This window comes from Lepus europaeus, chromosome 4 (assembly GCF_033115175.1).
Source record: "Lepus europaeus isolate LE1 chromosome 4, mLepTim1.pri, whole genome shotgun sequence".
Classification (NCBI taxonomy): domain Eukaryota; kingdom Metazoa; phylum Chordata; class Mammalia; order Lagomorpha; family Leporidae; genus Lepus; species Lepus europaeus.
In genome coordinates, this window is record NC_084830.1 from 130,449,212 (window position 1) to 130,468,957 (window position 19,746).

General features: G+C 49.3%; 1 protein-coding gene across 2 annotated transcripts in view; it reads left to right on the plus strand.

Annotated features, from left to right (window-relative positions):
• The window catches only part of PDE6A (phosphodiesterase 6A), a 65,343-nt gene that overhangs the window by 22,483 nt on the left and 23,114 nt on the right, over window positions 1-19,746 (plus strand). For both annotated transcript variants that reach the window (XM_062189716.1, XM_062189717.1), the window contains 5 exons: window positions 4,342-4,406; window positions 11,269-11,335; window positions 15,472-15,519; window positions 18,878-19,027; window positions 19,580-19,723. In XM_062189716.1, coding sequence (XP_062045700.1) covers window positions 4,342-4,406; window positions 11,269-11,335; window positions 15,472-15,519; window positions 18,878-19,027; window positions 19,580-19,723 — 474 coding nt within the window. The remainder of the gene's footprint in view (window positions 1-4,341; window positions 4,407-11,268; window positions 11,336-15,471; window positions 15,520-18,877; window positions 19,028-19,579; window positions 19,724-19,746) is intronic.

The following is a 19,746-nucleotide window of genomic DNA, read 5'->3' on the forward strand; positions in this document are numbered from 1 at the left end:
ATAATGTCAGCATTCAAAATGATTTTGAGAAAGTTTCCTTAAATGTTTAGAAATGGTGATACCTGAGCACAGTAACAAGCTCCCCAGGGCAGGAAGCCACGCCTCTCCTGACCCCACCTCCGCTATCTGGCTATCTCTCCAGGAATGTCTATGCTTATACAGGCATTCAAGAAGTATGAATGCACTTCAAAAAGGTCACTGAAAAATGGAATTAAAACTATGAGTTTATTTCCATGCAAGAATTTTTTTTTCAGAGTATGTGAAAAGTTCATAACATGTAAAAAAACTATGCATGGATTTCACAACTGTTTTTGTACCAATACTTTCCTTTCTATTTTTCCATGAGACATTTACTTAGTATTTATTGAAAGGCAAAGAGACAGAGATAGACAGAGAGAGCTCCCATTCCCCAAATGCCTGCAGCAGCCAGGGCCAAGGACGGCAGATATTGAGAGCTGTGAACTCAATCCAGGTCTCTCCTGAGTGAGTGGCAGGAGCTCAGTGATTTAAGCCATCACCACTACCTCCTAGACTCTGCATTGCTGGGAATGCTGGAGCCAGCAGCTAGAGAGAACCAAACCAGTGCCTGGCTATGTGGGAAGTGGGTGTCTTTTTTTTTTTTTTTTTTTGACAGGCAGAGACAGTGAGAGAGAGAGAGAGAGAAAGATCTTCCTTCCATTGGTTTACTCCCCAAATGGCCACAGGCTGGCGCACTGCACCGATCCAAAGCCAGGAGCCAGGTGCTTCCTTCTGGTCTCCCCTGCCGGTACAAGGCCCAAGCACTTGGGCCATCCTCCACTGCCTTCCCGGGCAACAGCAGAGAGCTGGACTGGAAGAGGAGCGACCGGGACAGAACCGGCGCCCCTACCAGAACTAGAACCCAGGATGCCGGCACTGCAGGTGGAGAATCAGCCTAGTGAGCCACGTGCTGGCAGGAAGTGAGTGTCTTAACCAGTGCCTTAAATGTTAGGCTCAACTCATGCCTGCCACATACTTGGTAAAGTACCCCATACACTGCTCACACGTTTCACCATCCACAAACATGGGGATGGTGCTTTCTATTCTCACCTCACTGTATGTCTTGGCACCTTTCCCACCGGCATGGACCCAGCTGTCTCGTGCTGGCAACATGCAAAGTATCCAGCACATTCAGGTATAGATAGTCCCTGATTTATGACTTAACTTGGGATGGCTGACTAATGATTTTTCCATTGTGCAATGATGCACAAGCCATCTGCATGCAGTAGAAATTGTACTTTGAATTTTGATCTTTTCCCAGAGCAAAAATAATCTGTGCCACTCTCTCTCTGGCAATGCTGGGTGGTGGCAGAGCAAGCCGATGTGGCCCGTTGTCCCTCAGTCGTAAGGAGAAATGACTGATGCTCCAGGGTGTGCGATGTTCTGGAGCTGAGATGTTCGGCGAGTTGGGTGTCTTAAGCGCACTTTGGGTTGACGTTCTCTCCCGTTTCCCATGCCTTATCGGGATGTAATCTCATTGTAAGTCAAGGAGCTTCTGTGCTCAATTTGTGGCACTGCCCTGTTCGTGAGACATTCAGCTGTCCCCAGGAGTTTTAAAGCAGTCTGGCTGAGACCCCCGCGTGGGGCAGTCAGATCTGGGACTGCACCTGCAGGGTCTATTCCCACAAGCGGAAGGACTGGGCCACAGACGACATCATCGGAATCTTCGAGACATATTGATAATTATTTCACTGCAATCTGGAGCCATAACTCGAAGAGACTTTGGCTATTCCACTCCCCTCCCGCTCCCCCAGTGGCCTTAGAGCCCTAGAGGGCTACAGTAGCTGCCTTGACTAGGGGCTAATGGGAGAGACAGGGAACAGGAAAAGCAATGACCAAGGGAGCTCTGTGCCCACTCTGCTTCCGTTAGGGCAGCTTTACATGATCTGGTTCCTGGCATTGTCTGTGGACACACAGACACACAGGATCTCATTCTACTGCCAGGGAATCTGAAGCCCAGAGCTTGTCTTTTCCCTCTGGGGCTAGTCTTAGCTGCCTCTCATCCATCTAGCCTAGCGCTTGGATGTTTCCTGTTCTAGGCTGCTGGCTACCCAGGGCAGCCCTGCCACCGGGGTGCAGTTCTAGCTTCTGCTCTTTATTCAGCCAGAGCCCGCCTCCTGGAAAAGTTTGGCCCCTGGAGCTGCCAGCACGTGGGGCTGTGAGGCACAGAGCCTCTCCCTGAGTCTGCAGAAGGTTACAATCCCTGGATCCCTGACTGTCAGGAATTCCTCTTTGTGGAGCTTCTGAGTCAGGAGGCTTGGGGTGGGGCCCAGGTATCTGGGCAGTACTTCTCAACATACCTGCAGGGGAGGAAGACTTTGGGGTTTTTGTTTGCATTTTAAAAAGCAGCCAGGCCAGCACTATGGCTCACTAGGCTAATCCTCTGCCTGCGGCGCCAGCACCCCAGGTTCTAGTCCTGGTCGGGGCGTCAGATTTTGTCCCGGTTGCCCCTCTTCCAGTCTAGCTCTCTGCTGTGGTCCGGGAAGGCAGTGGAGGATGGCCCAAGTGCTTGAGCCCTGCACCTGCATGGGAGACCAGGAGGAAGCACCTGGCTCCTGGCTTCAGATCAGCACAGCGCACCAGCTGTAGTGGCCATTTTGGGGGGTGAACCAACGGAAAAAGGAAGACCTTTATCTCTCTAACTCTGTCAAAAAAAAAAAAAAGTGGCCAAGCCAGTTTTAGATGGACACTTTTCAGAACATGCTAAAAATACATTTGTAGAAAAAAATTAATTGCACTTAAAATTTATTTAAATATAGGTTCCTTCTTTCTAAATTAGATTGACCACACCTGACCTAACCCAGTTAGCTTGTTGCACAAGTTTCTAGCTGGTGATTCCCACATTCTGTGTTTAACCCATCACGATGTGGTAACAGGTGCCTTGCAGACTGTCACCAGTTCAAGGGGCACACTTTGAGCAGCCCTGTTCTAGGTGATGGTGCTGCAGAGACTGTAATGCTATTGGAAACTATGAACCTCGCGCAACAAAGCAGGCAGAGCCCTCATCTGGGAGCCAAGGGCCTAGGTTCTGGTCTTGGCACTCTGTCTTGCTGTGAGTCCTTCCCTCTTTCTGCATCTCAGCTTTCTCATTTGTAAAATAATTGTTTTTTTAAAGGATTTATTTATTTTATTTGATAGTCACAGTTATACAGAGAGAGGAGAGGCAGAGAGAGAGAGAGATCCTCCATCCGCTGGTTCACTCCCCAGATGGCCACAACAGCTGGAGTTGCACCAATCCAAGGCCAGGAGCCAGGAGCTTCTTCCAGGTCCCCCATGTGGGTGCAGGGGCCCAAGGACTTGGGCCATTTTCTACTGCTTTCCCAGGCCATAGCAGAGAGCTGGATCAGAAGTGGAACAGCCAGGTCTCGAACTGGCACCCATATGAAATGTGGGCACCGCAGGCGGTGGCTTTTCCTGCTACGCCACAGCACCAGCCCCTGTAAAATAATTGTATTCCTGCCCTGCATATTTGCGAGTACAGAGGACCAAATCAGGTAACAGAATTTTCCCTGGAGAACTCAGGAGAGCAGCCACCTGCCAACATGCACCCGCATGCTGGAGAGCAATGCAATTAGATCCACTGGAGAGAATGGGAGTTTTATCGGTGCAAAGAGGCCAGGCAAGATGGAAAGCTAGCTTGGAGGGATGAAGCAGGATTGGGAGGGTGAGTCTGGAAGAGCTCAATGAAAGGCATGAAGGAGAAAGAGGACCATTAGTCGTTGGCACCATGGCATGGTGGTTTAAGCTACTGCCTGCAATTCTGGCATCCGTATGGGTGCCAGTATGTGTCCTGGCTACTCCACCTCCAATCCAGTTCCCTGCTAATGGTTTGGGAAAGCAGCAGCAAATGGCCCAAATGTTGGGGCCCCTGCATCCACATAGGAGACCTAGATGGAGTCCCAGGCTCCTAGCTTCAGCCTGATCCAGGTGTGTCCTGCACAGGGTTGGCTGGGTCGACTCATGCTAACTGGGTGGAAGCTTCACTCTCACCACAGACCCCAGCAGCAGCTGCTCTCTCTCTCTCCTTGTGCTCAACTTCCAGATCCCCTTGAAGCCTTTGCCATCTCTTTTCCCAGTCCCAGCTCCTAGCCGCCTGCCCGGTGGGTGCCAGCCAGTGCCAAGGAGGAGCACACGGAGTCTGAGGAGTGAGCTGAGGACAGGGAGCGCCAGGAGGCAGCCAGGCTACCCCTAGAAGGGGCTGATGGTCCACTTGGTGCTTCCTGAAGCCATGGGGCAGAAGACAGTGTCAAGAAGGCCTGTTTCAGGGCCACAACTCTGTTGCCGTTCTGTCATTCCTAATGTATCATTTTTCTCTTTTGACAGGAAATTAATTTCTACAAGGTCATTGACTATATCTTACATGGCAAGGAAGACATCAAAGTGATCCCGTAAGTTTCACCTCAAAATATGTAGAATTCCAGGCATGTTATCACACCCAAAAAACACCATTCCAATTCCAGCACTGACCAGTCCCGACAGAGGGGGCACCACCCTTGGTAAATGGCACGGGGAGCATTGTGGGAGCAAAGTTGATGAGAGAGACACACACGGGGGCAAGGAGGCATCGAGAGGAAGGGATTCAGATGCTGGCTGTGAGGCAGATGCTCTGACTTCCAGCCCCGTGGCCTGTGTTAATAAGGTGGCCTGCCCAGGCCTCCCTGAGACTATGGGATCAAGTCAGGGCTTTCCTACCTCTGGGGTCTACAGAGCAGACAAAACAGGAAGCTGGCAAAGACAGTGACTCAGCCCCTGGGGACAGCTTATTCTCAGTGTCCTTTTTCTATGTGACCATGGAGGATGACCAAGGGAAGAAGGAAGAATCCTGAGCTTGTCTGCAGGTAGCCGGGACTCAAGGACCAGGGGAGATTTGAACAGTGGCCAACCATCTTAGTACACACTTGCACATGTCCTGTTTGGTTAACGGGCTGTTTGTGAAAACTTTACTGCCTTCTGGTGTCCTGGAATCCTCTCCATGCAGCAAGAGCCACACCACGGCTCTGTTGTGAGCCTTGGCTTTCTCTCCTCTTAGCTGTGCACTCCTGGAGGCTGCAGCCCAGCTCTGGGGGAGGAACACACACCCAGGGTGTTCCCGGATATCCTTCCTCCAGGGGGAGAGGTGACTGTGCGCTTCAGCCTTAATCCTTACTCAGTGGATGTGATAGGTGACCACAGACCCAACTGTAAGAATCCTCTGGCACTCAGAGACCAAGTGCTCAGGTTTCCGTTTTACTGGTTGAGGATGGAGAGTTGTCCCAAGTTGCTTGGTTTCCGGGTGCTCTCTATTTCTTTGCATTCCTGCTTGTGTAAGGACAGAGTCTTCGGTTCTTTTCAAGGTTCATCTCTCTTCTCTTATTTCTTTCACAAATGCGTACCCTTCATCCATTCTCTCTTCCAATCCCGTCCCTAGGGCTATACATTTGTTTAAGCCCATGATCCGCTGTGTGATCGATCGCGGTCACAGTTTTCCCCAATGCTGGATCAAGTATCCTACTAGCCTTGGACAACGCTCACCACTCTGCCTTCCACCCAGTCCTTAATTCTGCCGCCTAGTTCACCTCTTCTGTCATGGCCACGCTGTTTCTAACGCCAGGATAGGCTCAGGCTGTGCTGTGCTATGCTAACAAGATCGCGAAGCGTCAGGAGTGTGAACAACCAATAGCTATTTTTCCACCTCACTAAGTGGGGATTGCCAGTTGGCGGGTATGGCTGGGGGTAGAATATATGGATGGTAATCAGGCAGGAATCAAAAGCTGGTGGCTGCCTATCAGCGGGTTCTGACTCCTTTATCTTTCTTTCCATAACTGCTCTTTGGTATAACATCTACTGATAGGGACACCTTGATAAAGCAGCCATCGTTTTGAACCCTACAAGATTGACTAACTTTGCCAGAGAGGAGAGAGAACATGGCAAAACACACACTGGCTCTTACATATGGTCCATCTGGATGTGACACACATCATTTCTCAAATCTCGTTGTCCAAAGCCATTCACCTGGCCATGCATTGCTTCAAGTAGTTGAAGGGTGCAACCTGACATGCGCCCAACAGGAAGGGCAGCCAGAGTATCTGCAGACATCCCTAAAGGCTGTCACAGCCTGTATCAGCCACACTAACAGAGGGGGAAATTAAATTGTAAATAGATGATTCCTCAGGCCGAAGGAAGACAAGCAAACGTTTAGAAAGAACACAGAGCAGGGGCAGGCGTTCAGGGCAGCCGGGAAGATGCCATTTGGGATCCGCATATCCCATCTTGTGGGGCCTGGGTTCAGGTCTTGGCTGTTTATTTTATTTTTTTTAAGATTTATTTTATTTGTTTGAAAGGCAGAGTTAGAGAGAGAGAGAGAGAGAGAGAGAGAGAGAGAGAGAGAGAGAGAGAGAGATGGGGGGCGCCGTGGCTCACTTGGTTAATCCTCCGCCTGCAGTGCCAGCATCCCATATGGACACCGGGTTCTAGTCCCGGCTGCTCCTTTTCCAGTCCAGCTCTCTGTTGTGGCCCAGGAAGGCAGTGGAGGATGGCCCAGGTCCTTGGGCCCTGCACCCGCATGGGAGACCAGGAGGAAGCACCTGGCTCCTGGCTTCAGATCGGCATAGTGCGCCGGCTGAAGCGGCCATTTTGGGGGTGAACCAATGGAAGGAAGACCTTTCTCTCTGTCTAACTCTGCCTGTCAAAAAAAAAAAAAAAAAAAAAAAGAGAGAGAGAGAGAGAGAAAAGAAAAGGAAAGAATCCAGAGCAGATGGGCAGATGGGGAAAGATAGAAGGTACATATTCATTAATATGTTCTAATCTAAATACATCAATAGTTTCTTTAAATATAAATTAACTAGATGTTCCAGTTAAATGACAAAGATCACCCGGATGGAGACGAAAGAATTCTATCTCATTTCATTGAGTCTGATGTATGTTTTTCTAGTTTTTTATATTTCTGAAAGAGAATCCATGACATGTACAACAGCTATCAGCCACACAGCAGTCATCATGTAGTTGTCATCGTCTGCCTAACCGTGAACTTGGTCATAACCATCTATGATATAACCTCAGTTGAGTTAATGTTGAGCAACCATTGCTGACTGCTAACCACATAGAATTTAACTGCAACATGAAGTCACTTAAAGAGATTGTACAATGTTGCAACATTGAACCAAAAAGCTGTCTAAAACAGCACAAAAAGAGGAAAAGGTGAAATATAATAAAAATCTTATCTAAATGCTGCAAGAGTGCTGTTGACATGCATAAAGTAAAAACTGAAAGTGATTTTGACAGCCTTGCATTACAGATTAACTGACACCATTGTATCTTCCTCAGTCACACAAAAAATGGTTCATCGAAAGTGATTACTTCCAAGATACAATGAAATACCCTACATTCTGCTTACAGATCACTTCTCTGAGATAAGGCGACAGAGAGGTCAAGTAGAAGGCTGTAAAAAGGTCCACTGTGAAAATGCCAATCCAAATGAAACCATTAGAACTATATTAATCTGAGGTAAAAATAGACATTATGTCAAAGAGGATTAGGAGTGAGAAAGACAGTGGTGTCTTGCTGATAAAGAGGTCACTCCACCTTGGTGTTACAGGAAGATGTCACCATCCTAAATCCGTATGCACTCCGGAAGTAGGAAGCAAAAACTGACAGCAGTACAAACCCATGCTCACTAACTGACAGAGAAACACGACGACAAATAGGATACAGGAGAACAAATGGTAAACGCACCACGGCTGCCCAGCCCCCCACACTCTAGAGCACGTCATTCTTCAAGCGCACCTGCAACATTTACAAGACTCGGGCATACGCGGGGTCACAGAGCAAGCCTAAGACATTTCATAAGCTTGAATTCATACACACAATGTCCTCTGGTCACAATAAGACAATGGGAGAAGCCAGAAACAACAACAACAAAAAACTCACCAGAAAGGCCTCATATGCTTGAAAATTAGGACAGTTTTCTTTGGGAAAAAAAAAGGGGGGGGGGGAGGATGCACTACCAAAGAACCCATGAGTAAAAGAACCACTTCACAGAAAACATTCTGAGCTGCAGAGTCACGAAAACACTGCCTATCAAAAGCGAGGTGACAGAGAAGTCGCGCCTGCGTGAAGCTCACAGCCCTCCACACACCGCTTAGGAAAGAACAGGCTGGAAAGGGAGCAGGCTCTGCGCCCACTGCGATCAGCCAGGGTTCCGACAGGACACGGTGTCACTCACAGACGGATCATTCCATCAGGGTGTGGGCACGAGGGAAAATAGAGAGGTGCAGGTGGAAGGAGCCGCGAGAGAATGTGCTGGTAGCTGCTGAGCTGTGGCCGCTCTTGGCCTGAGAGGGCAACTTCCAGAACGCGAGGGGAGAAGAGTCCCAGAGAGTAGCCACCCTAGGGGAACCCTGGCATTCATTTGGGTCTCTGCCACCCACATGGGAGACCTGGGTGGTGTTCTTGGCTTCCAGCTTCAGCTTGGCTTCTAACTGTTGTGGGCATGTGGGGAGTGAACCAGTGAGTGGAATAAACCTTTTTCTCTCTCTCTGTCTCTCCCTCTGTCACTCTTTCAAAAACAAATAAATCTTTAAAAAAAATGGAAGTATAAAGATAAACCTAGGAATTAGTGAAATAGAAAACAATCAGTGATGAACAAATGCCAAAAGTTGATTTTTCAAAAGGATTAATAAATTCAGCCCATCTCTGGCAAGAACAAGCAAGAAAAAATGGAGGGAACTCAAACCATAGAATGAAGAGGGGCTGCATGACGCAAGTGACACAGCCTTGACAAGATGAGAGATACTATATCCATCACTGTACAATCTAGATGAAATGAGCACATTTCCACAAAAACAAAACCTACAAAACACAAAACAAGAAGAAATACAAGATCAAAATAGTCTTATAACAATCAAATAAAATAGAATTTTCCTACAACAGCATTCTAGGCCCAAATTCCTTAAGGGATGAATCCCACTAAGATTTGAGGAAGAAACTGGGGGCTGGTGCTGTGATGGAGCAGGTTAAGCTGCTGCTTGCAATGCCGACATCCCATAAGGGTGCTGGCTCAATCCGCATTGCTCCAATTCTGATCCTGCTTCCTGCTAATGTTGTGCTTGGAAGGCAGAGGAGCGTGGCCCAAGTGCTTGGGCCTCTGCCACCCATGTGGGAGACCAGGATGAAGCACCTGGCTCTGGCCTGGCCCAGCCCTGGCTTTTGTGGCCATCTGGGCAGTGAACCAGTGGATGGGAGATCTCTCTCTCTCTCTCTCTCCTTTCTCTAACTCTGTAAATAAATACATCTTTTAAAAATTTTAAGGAAGAAATAAAGAGTGATTATATGAGAGTAGAAAAAGCAGCGGCTATTACATACTAAATAGCAGTGTCTAGTATAAACAAGGCCCAACACAGGGAACGATTCAGACCCAGCTCACCTGGGACACAGGTGCAAGCATCATCCAAGATGAACTTCTGACAAATAATGACTCACGAAATCGACCGGACTGCACATCATTAGCCAGGAAGGTTTATTCCAGGAAAGCACATTTGGTCTAGCAAGAAAAGTCCGCCATTATGATGTGCCCAGGAAGAGAGACAGGACTCGATACCTTCCGGGGAGAATTCTGTACAACAAATGACATATTTCATAGTCGGAGGTCCAATGCTTTCTCACTGAGATCAGAAACTAGACAAAATGGCAAACACCCCTTCCATCAACCTTGTCCTGGAAGAGCTGACCAGAGTCGGAAGGCAAGAAAAGAAAGAAAAGGTATAGAGTGGAGAGGAAAAGACAAAACCACTATCACTTGCAGGTGATATAATTGTATATGAAAGTTTTTAAATCTACAGAAAAAATATGAGAATTAATAAAAAAGTTTAATAAGGAACCTGATAAAACATTAATACACAGAGGGTCAGCAATGTGGCATAGAAGGTTAAGCCTCCACCTGCAGTACTGGCTTCCCATATGGGTGCCGGTTCAAGTCCCAGCCGCTCCACTTCCAATCAAGCTCCATGCCTACAGACCTGGAAAAGCAGTGGAAGATGGCCCAAGTGCCTGGGCCACTGTCACCCTCGTGGGAGACCTGGAAGAAGCTCCTGGCTCCTGTTGCACCCATCTGGGGAGTGAATCAATGGATGTAAGATCTTTCTCTCTCTCTTTCTCTCTCTCCTTCTATCTCTGTATCTCTGCCTTTCAAATAAATAAATCTTAAAAAATTATTATATAAAGTAATCAGCTGAACTTCACCATACTGGCAGCAAAGCTACAAAATATGAATTTTTAAAAAGATACCCTTTATAATAGCATCAAACTTATCAAATACCAAAGAATATAAATAAACATGCACAAGAATTTTACAGAGACACTATAAAATACTATTGACAGAAGTTAAAGGAACTACAAATAAACACAGAGGTGTACCAGGTTTATGAATGGTGAACCAGTATTCCCATGTGCTGCCGAATTATGCTTCAGACACCAGTGGATTTTATATACAATGATGACCCCATAATTCTCCTATTAGACTAATGGTTACCACTGCATTAAGATAAATGCAAAGGTTGTGATTGGGAGGGAAGATGCTGACATGGCTGTTCTTGGTATGTACGTGGTTTCACAGATATTCACTTTCTAAGGATCAATGAAGGCTCTAATGCACGTTTCTATATGTGTATTTTTCCTCGCAATAACTAAGCAAAAAGTGATCAGTCACCTGGGGCTGACAAGAGGAACACATCGTAAGGTGGTTTTGTCATTGTGCCAACGTCATAGAATGTACTGCACAAATTAAGGGGGTGACAAGGTCACTTGGTGGTGTAATCCTATAGAACCATCAGCCTATGTGCTGGCTGCTGTTCACCAAAGTGTTGTGCAGTGCACGATGGTAACACCAAAAGCCATACATTGTGCTAAGGGTACACAACTATGAGTAGCACTTTTCCCGCCTGGTGCATGGTGGGAGTTCACCACAGGTGAGCTTCCCACACAAAGCTGCCCGCATCCTGGGGGAAGTGACTCCATCTGTTTGTGTCCTGTAGCCAATGACAACCCATGGAATGAAAGTGGTCTCTCTGCAGACTCCCCAGGCAATGAGGACGATGGTCTACTCGTCACCCTTTTCTTAAATGCAGACATTGAAACGTCTCTGGGTTTGGTCAGGTGCAGTGAGTGCAAGCGGGTGCTGGGGCCCCCCAGAGAGCAGGAGGAGGGCAGATACACACTCAGGGTTCTGGCCCAGCAGTCCTTGCCTTCAAAGTCACCTCCTCTCTCTGGCCTTTGCAGGAACCCCCCTCCGGACCACTGGGCTTTAGTAAGCGGTCTCCCCACTTACGTGGCCCAAAATGGCCTGGTAAGTAGAACAACCTGGAAGGGGGAAGCTCTGAATCGGGGGGAAGGGTGGAAGGATTTCAGGTCAGTGGGAAAACGCCGGGAAATGCAGGTCTCTATGAGCCCAATTGTCTCATATTTCAGCTCATTTGACAGTTGGCCAAAGCAATGGACAGGGAAGTGATGTTTGGGGAGATATTAAATACACAGAGAAATAGCGCTTAGATAGAAAGGCGCCCAGGTTCGTTGCCAACTCAAGATGCTTACGTGTGTGTGTCAGGGACAAACCATGACTGGCTGCTCTGCAGGACTCCTCAGAGATGAGGTCTCAACCCCTCCACCGCCCCCCACCCCGCTGCATTCCTGTCACGTCCCACGCAGTGACAGCATCCTCTATATAGACCAAGAGCAAGGTCGTCTCCCCCACGTCGCACCCTCCCCCAGGCACACACAATACAAAGCTGTCCATAGTGCAGGGTTCTAATGTATTGAACATGTTCTACACGTCAGCCACCAGACTCCACTCTGGGGATGCAAAGGGAGGTGACGCAGGAACAGTCTCTGTTCTGAGGCTCGTAATCAGTGGAGGAGGTGTCTTTACTAACAGGTGCACCACAATGTGATGAGGTCACGATAGAGAAATACACAGTGTGTTCAGGAATACAAAGTCAAGGGCATCCGAGCTAGCCTTTATTTCCTGGAGTGTGTTGGTCTTAGTTGACATTTTGTTTTGTTTTGTTTTATTTGTTTGAAATGTAGAGTTATAGAGACACAGAGAGAGAGAGAGAGAGAGAGAGATGGTGGGGGGAGAGAGAGAGAGATAGGGAGAGGGAGAGAGGGAGAGACAACCAGAGGGAGAGAGGGAAGGGGGTAAGGGGGAGAGAGAGATCTTCCATCTGCTGGTTCATTCCCCAGATGGCCTTTATGACCAGGGGTGGGCCAGGCCAAAGCCAAGAGCTTATTCTGGGTTTCCCACATGGGTGCAGGACCCAAACACCCAGGCCATTTTCCACTGGCCTCCCAGGTGCATTAGCAGGGAGCTGTATCTGAAGTGGAACAGCCAGGACTTGAAACAGCATGCACAGTGCCCATGTAGGATGCCAGCACTGCAGGTGGCAGCCTAACTCACTGCACCACAATACTGACCTCGGGTTGAATTTTAAAATAAACAGGTCTCAGGCAGGTGAGGACAGGTCAGGGGGTTCCACGGGGAGCAATGAGCACCTAGAAGATGAGCAAACAACTTGGGCGTAAAAGTTTGTGCAGCATGTCACGTGCAGGCTGGTGCTGTGGGATTACTAAATCTCAGACAGGAAAATAGCAGGAGTGGGCCTGAGAGAGAGGAATGGGCCAGAGCACAGGAGGCCTTGCATGCTCTCTCAGGGGGTGGGACTTCAATCTACAGGTGACAGGCTCCTAAGCAGGAGATGGGTGTGCTCAAGTTTCATTTTTTAAAATTATTTATTTATTTTTTGATAGGCAGAGTGGATAGTGAGAGAGAGAGACAGAAAGAAAGGTCTTCCTTTTTGCCGTTGGTTCACCCTCCAATGGCCACTGCGGCTGGCACATCTCGCTGATCTGAAGCCAGGAGCCAGGTGCTTCTCCTGGTCTCCCATGGGGTGCAGGGCCCAAGGACTTGGGCCATCCTCCACTGCCTTCCCGGGCCACAGCAGAGAGCTGGCCTGGAAGAGGGGCAACCGGGACAGAATCCGGCGCCCCAACCGGGACTAGAACCTGGTGTGCCGGCGCCACAAGGCAGAGGATTAGCATGTTAATCCACGGCACCGGCTCAAGTTTCATTTTAGAAAGGTAACTCTGACAGCTCCAAGGAGGCAGAGCAACCAATACATGTTTCAATAGAAGAGATACCAATCTTAACACAGGCAGGTGCACAGAGAACACTTCCACTGGGGCCAGGGTTTTGCCTGGCACGTAAGACTTTTTTAAGACAACCATCTTCCACACTGGAGTATCTGGTTCGATACTTGGCTCCTAACTCCAGCTTCCAACTGCTGTGCACCCTGGCGGTGGTGACAGCTCAGGTCATTGGGTTCCTGCCACCCATGTGGGAGACCTGGATTGAGCTCCTGGATCCTGGCTTCAAGCCCTGGCTCAGTCCCAGCTGCTGCAAGTATTTGCAGAGTGAAGCAGCAGGTGGGAGTGCACACATAGTTATTCAATGAATGATCATTCATTCATTCTCTCTCTGTCCTTCTGTGTCTTTCTCTGCCTTTGAATAAATAAACAAATAAGAATAAGAACACAGTCATTACTGCTCACAGGCACTGGGCACTTACAATGAGCCAGGCACTACATAAACATACTCATTTAATACTGACTGGAGATACGATGGACAGAAGATAATGGATCGGATCTAATACAGAGAAAATAAATGTGGCAAGGCCTTGTGAGTGATCATAAACAGAGAGTGAGGAAGAGAGAGGTCAAAGCTCACGGCAGGCTCCCAGGCTGGCTGGCCAGTGCCGCCACCCGGTCAGGTTCAAGCAAGGTGAGATGTGCGCATTCTCAGGAGCACATGTCCGGCAGGTGGATGAAGAGAAGATTCTGGTGCTGTGGGGGAGGGAGAGGGTGGAGACGGAGATGTGGAAGCTGTCAGGACAGGATGGTACTTCAAACCGTGTGTGTGGGTACAGGAGCGTGTGCGAGGGGCAGTGGGTCAGGGTGCCACCCGGGGGATGTTGGCCCTTACAGAGCCGGTAGACAAAGACGAGTGAGTGACGGAGAAGCAGAAGGAGGGTTCACAGGCAAAGTTTGGAGGCCCGGGAGAGTCAGAGGCACGGAAACCAAGGCTCAGTAAGGAGGGAGACCAGGTACAGCCGACGGATCCGGGGAGACAAGCTCTGAACATTCTCGTGGGCGCTGGCGGTGAAGAGGTCATCAGTGGCTCTGCTGGCTGTCACTCCTACAAAACACCCGAGGAAACTGGTTCTACAGCAAGAAGCAGCTTTATTTAGCTGACGGTTTCGGAGATTCAAGTCCAAGATTGGTTGGCCCTAGTGGCCGATGGCGAGGGTGGGGCTTGGCAAAGGAAGGCTCCTTTGGAGAGTCAGGAAGCAGACAGACAGACAGACTAGGCCTCGCTCAGCTTTGACAAGCGACCCTCTTGTGAGAACCACCCTCCAAGGACCGCCTACTAGGCCTGAGCTCCCGAGGGTTCCACCGCCTTCCAACAGCCTCACCCTGGAGAGGTAACCTTTAACACCTGGGCCTCTGGGGACGCCCACACTCGTATCCAGATCACAGCGGTGGCCCTGATGACACATTCGGTGTCAAGGTGGAGGCTGAAGCTGGCATGTGGACCACGGCGGGGTGAACAGCAAATGACAAGGCAGAGAACGTGAGAGAAACAAAGTGGGGGATGCCTGTCCGGATGGTTATTTCGGGGAGTTTAGTGGAGGGAGGATTTCATTTTCAAGAATTGGAGAGACTCAAGCATGGTGACAACTGGGGAGATTCGGCAGGGCATGGCTCTGAAGGAGGAGCACGCAGTGGACGGCAGCACCAGCGGCCCCTCGGCCAGAGGCCTCTTGCAGCGCACACCCTGCGCTGTGGTGTGCAGTGGTCCCAGTGGCTGGCCTCAGGGGCATCACAGCAGTGCTACGTGATCCCCAGCATGCTAGGGGAAAACTGGCCCTGTTTCCAGAAGAACCTAGCAGTATGGAACCAGACCTATGACACTTTCCATTTCTTACTCTACACTGGGGTTTACAGCCCTGGAAAAACTCCTTGCAGCTAAAACAAACCAGAACCCAAGTGTCATTGAGTCAACCGTGTTGAGAGTAGCATCATTTATATGAATCTTAAAAACAGGGACATAGCCCAAACCGTCCACGCAGGGGAACAACAAAACGGGAAACCGTAACAGCCATTCACTGTGACATTTTCAGGGCGGGGATTAATCCAGGCATGGAGCAAACAGTGGGAAGCAATGCTTCTGAGTATAGGTGCCTTTCCTCTCCAGTACTGTCAGTTAGTAATTCAACGCCATCTGCCATCTCCGCTGTGTCCACCCCATGAAAAGAATGTGCATGCCCCAGGCGAGGACATGGTGCTTCTAGACACTGGGCGCGGCGCCCCCCTGGGTGTCCATCCGTCAGCTCTAACCACGGCTCCACTGTTCCCCTTCTCGGCTTTCAGATTTGTAACATCATGAACGCGCCCGCGGAGGACTTCTTTGCATTTCAGGTGAGCCGTGTTTTATTTACTGTCATGGTCCTAAGATTCTTTTTGTCTCCAAAAAGATCATTAGAATATGTTAGTCTCCACCTACTCTGCTGGGGACTAGTATCAGCTCTGTAGAAAACTGAGTGGAAAAGAGCCCACATTCCAATGGAAGCGGGGAGGAGCCAACGGGTGATTTCCAAGATCCCATTCCGTTTGCTTTGCTTTCCGGCCCCAGGACCTTTGCTTATTCTGTCCCCTCTGAGGCCATTCCTGATTACATCTGCCCTTCAATCAACCTTCAAATGCTAACACTACTCTGAATTTAATTCTGATCCCATGGCTGAGTCTCCTTCCCTAGGATTTTCAAGGACTTTTGTTTAGGATTTCAATATTGTTGTGTATTCCATTTAATTTTTTTTTTTCTTTTAACAAACGTTTATGGAGGACATCCTCCATGCCAGGCCTTGGCACAGGGCTACTCTGGCTACAAGAGTGGACCAGATGGGCGTGGTCTTTGTCTCCATGGGGCTCAAGATCATGGATCATATGTAGAGAGACAGACACAGAGAGGTGGCGGTAGGGAGAGGGCGGGAGATGGGGGCTGAATTAACCCAGGGGGATCAGGGAACGCGCTCCCTTAGGAAATTAAGTTTGGCAGTGGGAGGGGCGAGAAGCCTGCAGGAAGAGATGGTTCCTTAAAAGGAACGGAGCAGGCGGCCACGTAGGGGCGAGAGGCTGAGTGGGCGGGGCGAGGACGACTGCGGAGAGGGAGATGGCCATGGCGCAGATCGCAGATCGCGGTGGGCCCGCTGAGGAGCGTGCCTCTGCCCGCATTTCCCTTCTTCCATCCTCCTCACTGCTGGTTTGGGCTAATTGCTTTCCAGACCTGCCGGCTCCCCTGGGTCTCAACCTTTCTTGACATCCTTAGGTCTAGCTGCCCTATTGCTGGATTTAGCTAGCCGGCGGTGAGAAAAGCAGGTCATTAGCAACTGGGGAGTGACTAGGGAAAGACAAATGGCTCTTAGGAAATTCAGAGAATTATTTTTCTCTCCTCAAAGCATATTAGCAAAGAGCTTAGGGAGCATCTACTTCCAAAATTAAGCTGTACTTTATATGCTGCAATTTTTTAAAGATTTATTTTATTATTTTGAAAAGCAAAGTTAGAGAGAAAGAGACAGTCAGACTGACAGAGGCTGCAAATGCCAGGGCTGGGTCAGGCAGAAGCCAGGAGCCAGGAGCTTCTTCCGGGTCTCCCACTTGGGAGCAGGGGCCCAAGCACTCTGGTCATCTTCTGCTGCTTTCCCAGGAGCTTTAGCAGGGAGCTGAATCAAAGTGGAGCAGCTAAGACTCCAACTGGCGCCCACACGGGATGCTGGCAGGCGGCAGCTTAACCCTCTGTGTCACAGCGCTAGTCCCTGAGTTGCGATTTTGACCAAACCAACGTAACAAAGCCTGAGTTCCTGAGGGGGCCGGCATCGTGGTGCCGCAGGGTAAGCCAGCACGTACAATGCCAGCATCCCATGTTAGAGTGCCAGTTTGAGCCCCGGCTGCTCCACTTTCAATCCAGCTCCCTGCTAATGTGCCTGGAAAGGCAGAAGATGACCTGAGTGCTTGGGTCCCTGCCACTCATATGGGAGATCCAGATGGAGTTCCTGGCTCCTGGCTTCGGCCTGGCCCACCCCAGGCTGTTGTGGCTATTTGGTAAGTGAACCAGTGGATGGAGGAGCTCTCTGCCCTTTAAATAAACAAACATGTTCATTTAAAAAGAAGAGTCTCTCAGGGTTTCTAACCCCACACTGCTAAAAGACAAAACGGTAAGAAACCTGCTTTGGGGGCTGCTCATTGACCTATCTGTAATTACAGAGCCGGACAGCAGCCTTGACCAGAGGTGGTGGGAACGCCCCGCCGCACCACAGGGGCTGGTCATGTTGACAGCCAGGGCCAGGGGTGAGGCACAGAGACAGCCCGACGGGTTACAGCTCACGTCTGTCTTATTTGAATACGGTTTTTGAACAACTGGTCACTTGTGATTAGCCAAAAGGCAGCTTCTGGTCACAAGAGTGGGCTGCGGTTTGCTTGTACATGAAGTCAAGTTCACTATGTATGGAGAGACTTTTAAGTCAACCCTAAGGTGTACGGAGACACCTTTGGGCCAAATTTAAGCTGCTCACCACAACTAAGCCTGGTTTTAAACAAAGTCATCCAACTGACTACAGTTTCACCGTGTGGTAAAGCAAACATGGTCTTGTTTTCCGGTTCTAGTTTTCCCCCTCCAACTCATTCCCCACGAAATACTTGAGTGATTTTTTAAAGTATGGACTGTACCAAGTCATTTCCTTGCTTAACAGTCTTGAAAGGTGTCTCATTTCACTTTCAACCAAGTCTCTCTATCAGACTCCAGAAGGAAAGGATTCCCCAGAAGCCGGGAAGAGAGTTGTGGGAAGGGGGTGTTAAGCTCAGGAAAGGCCACGGCTCTTTGGGCTACATTCTGGATCCTCAGGGACACTGTCCCCGCCGGTGCTGGAGCACAGTCACCTTGCTTCCTAATGTTATTTAAGCAAAAATTATCATCTCAATGTTAGAACTTTAGAACTGGAAGGCTCACCTACTCCAGGAAGTCTTCCTTGACTTCCTTCTCTTCACCATCTCCCACAGTCCTACAAAGGTAAGGCTCTTGGAGAACTTCCCACGCAGTAGTGTCACTGCTGGTTACCTCACAGATTATAAGCAATCTGAGGATGAGATCTCTGTTGCCTTTGCTTTGGGTTTTCCCAACTCCTAGCTCGGCTTCTAGTAGATAGTGAATGTTGGCTGAACGTTTGATGAACCAATGGAAAACAAGTCTAGAGTTATATTAGTCCAGTTATCAACGTTTTCTAAGTGATGAAAGTGAGGCTCAGACTGTTGCGACGTGACTCAACAAGGCATCTTGTAGTTGACCAAAACCTCGTTTGATGAGGATATTTAGGCCCAAGGAGAGCAAAGGACATACCGAAAGTGACACAGACGTCCAAGCCAAGAGGTAGAAGCGCAGGTCGTACCTGGTCGATGAATGCAAGGTTACAGGAGACACCAGCACTGCCCTGCAGCCACCTCCTGGACGGGAGAGGCAAACGCTACTCCGCGGGCTGCCTCTGCCCAGCACAAAGCACACTGCCTGGCAGCGAAGCAAGACACGGCTAGCTGGCCTGGGCAACTTCATCCAGATGCGCTATTGGCTTGTGGCATTTGTGGGTGACTAAACCCATGCAAAACCCAACCAGCTCCCTCCTCTCTCACCCCATCTCAGCAAACCTGGGTTGTACCAAGGTGGGAAAGCCGGCGCCCCGTCTCTGCAGGCTGCAGCCCTGGGGACTCTAACCTGGTTCTTCTCTTGCAGAAAGAGCCCCTGGATGAGTCTGGATGGACGATTAAAAACGTCCTCTCTATGCCGATTGTCAACAAGAAGGAGGAGATTGTTGGGGTGGCCACATTTTACAACCGTAAAGATGGGAAGCCCTTTGATGAAATGGATGAGACCCTCATGGAGGTATGTGTGCCAGGAGGCCTTGGGCCATGGGCATCTGTACATGCGTGGCCTCCAGAGCTGCTTGGTGGGGCCAGGTGTGCCATAGAGGGGTGGGGAGTGCTCCGTGTTGGCCCAGTTCCAATGCAACGTCAACAACCCCTCTCTCGGCTTCTGCTCTGACTGCTACATTCTGTCAGAGAAATCCACACTCCCTTCCTGCGTCAATCGACAAGCCTGACGTGGGAGGGCAGTTTTAGGTTCACAGCAAACTTGGCCAGAAAGTACCAAAAGCCCCCCTCCCCCATACACCTGTCTCCACAGAGCAACACACAATTTCGTGAAGCTACTCCTCAAAAGCATGACACTTTACCTGTGTCCGTGCGGTACGTAAAGTGTGTTCACCCTCACTATCTTTCCTTGCCCTCACAATGATTCTGCGAGACAAGCAGCACGCAGCTCATCAAACCCATTTCACAGCTCAGAAGCTAGAGGCCTGGAGGATCCTGCCCTCAGTTAACAGTGAGAGTTAACCCTGAGTGTCTCGTCTCTGATTCTCCTCTTCTTTCTTTTCAGTCTTTGACTCAGTTCCTGGGCTGGTCTGTCTTAAATCCTGACACCTATGAGTCCATGAACAAGCTTGAAAATAGGAAAGATATTTTCCAGGATATTGTAAAATACCACGTGAAGTGTGACAACGAAGAAATTCAGAAAATCCTGGTGTGTAACGTTCTCTACTTCCT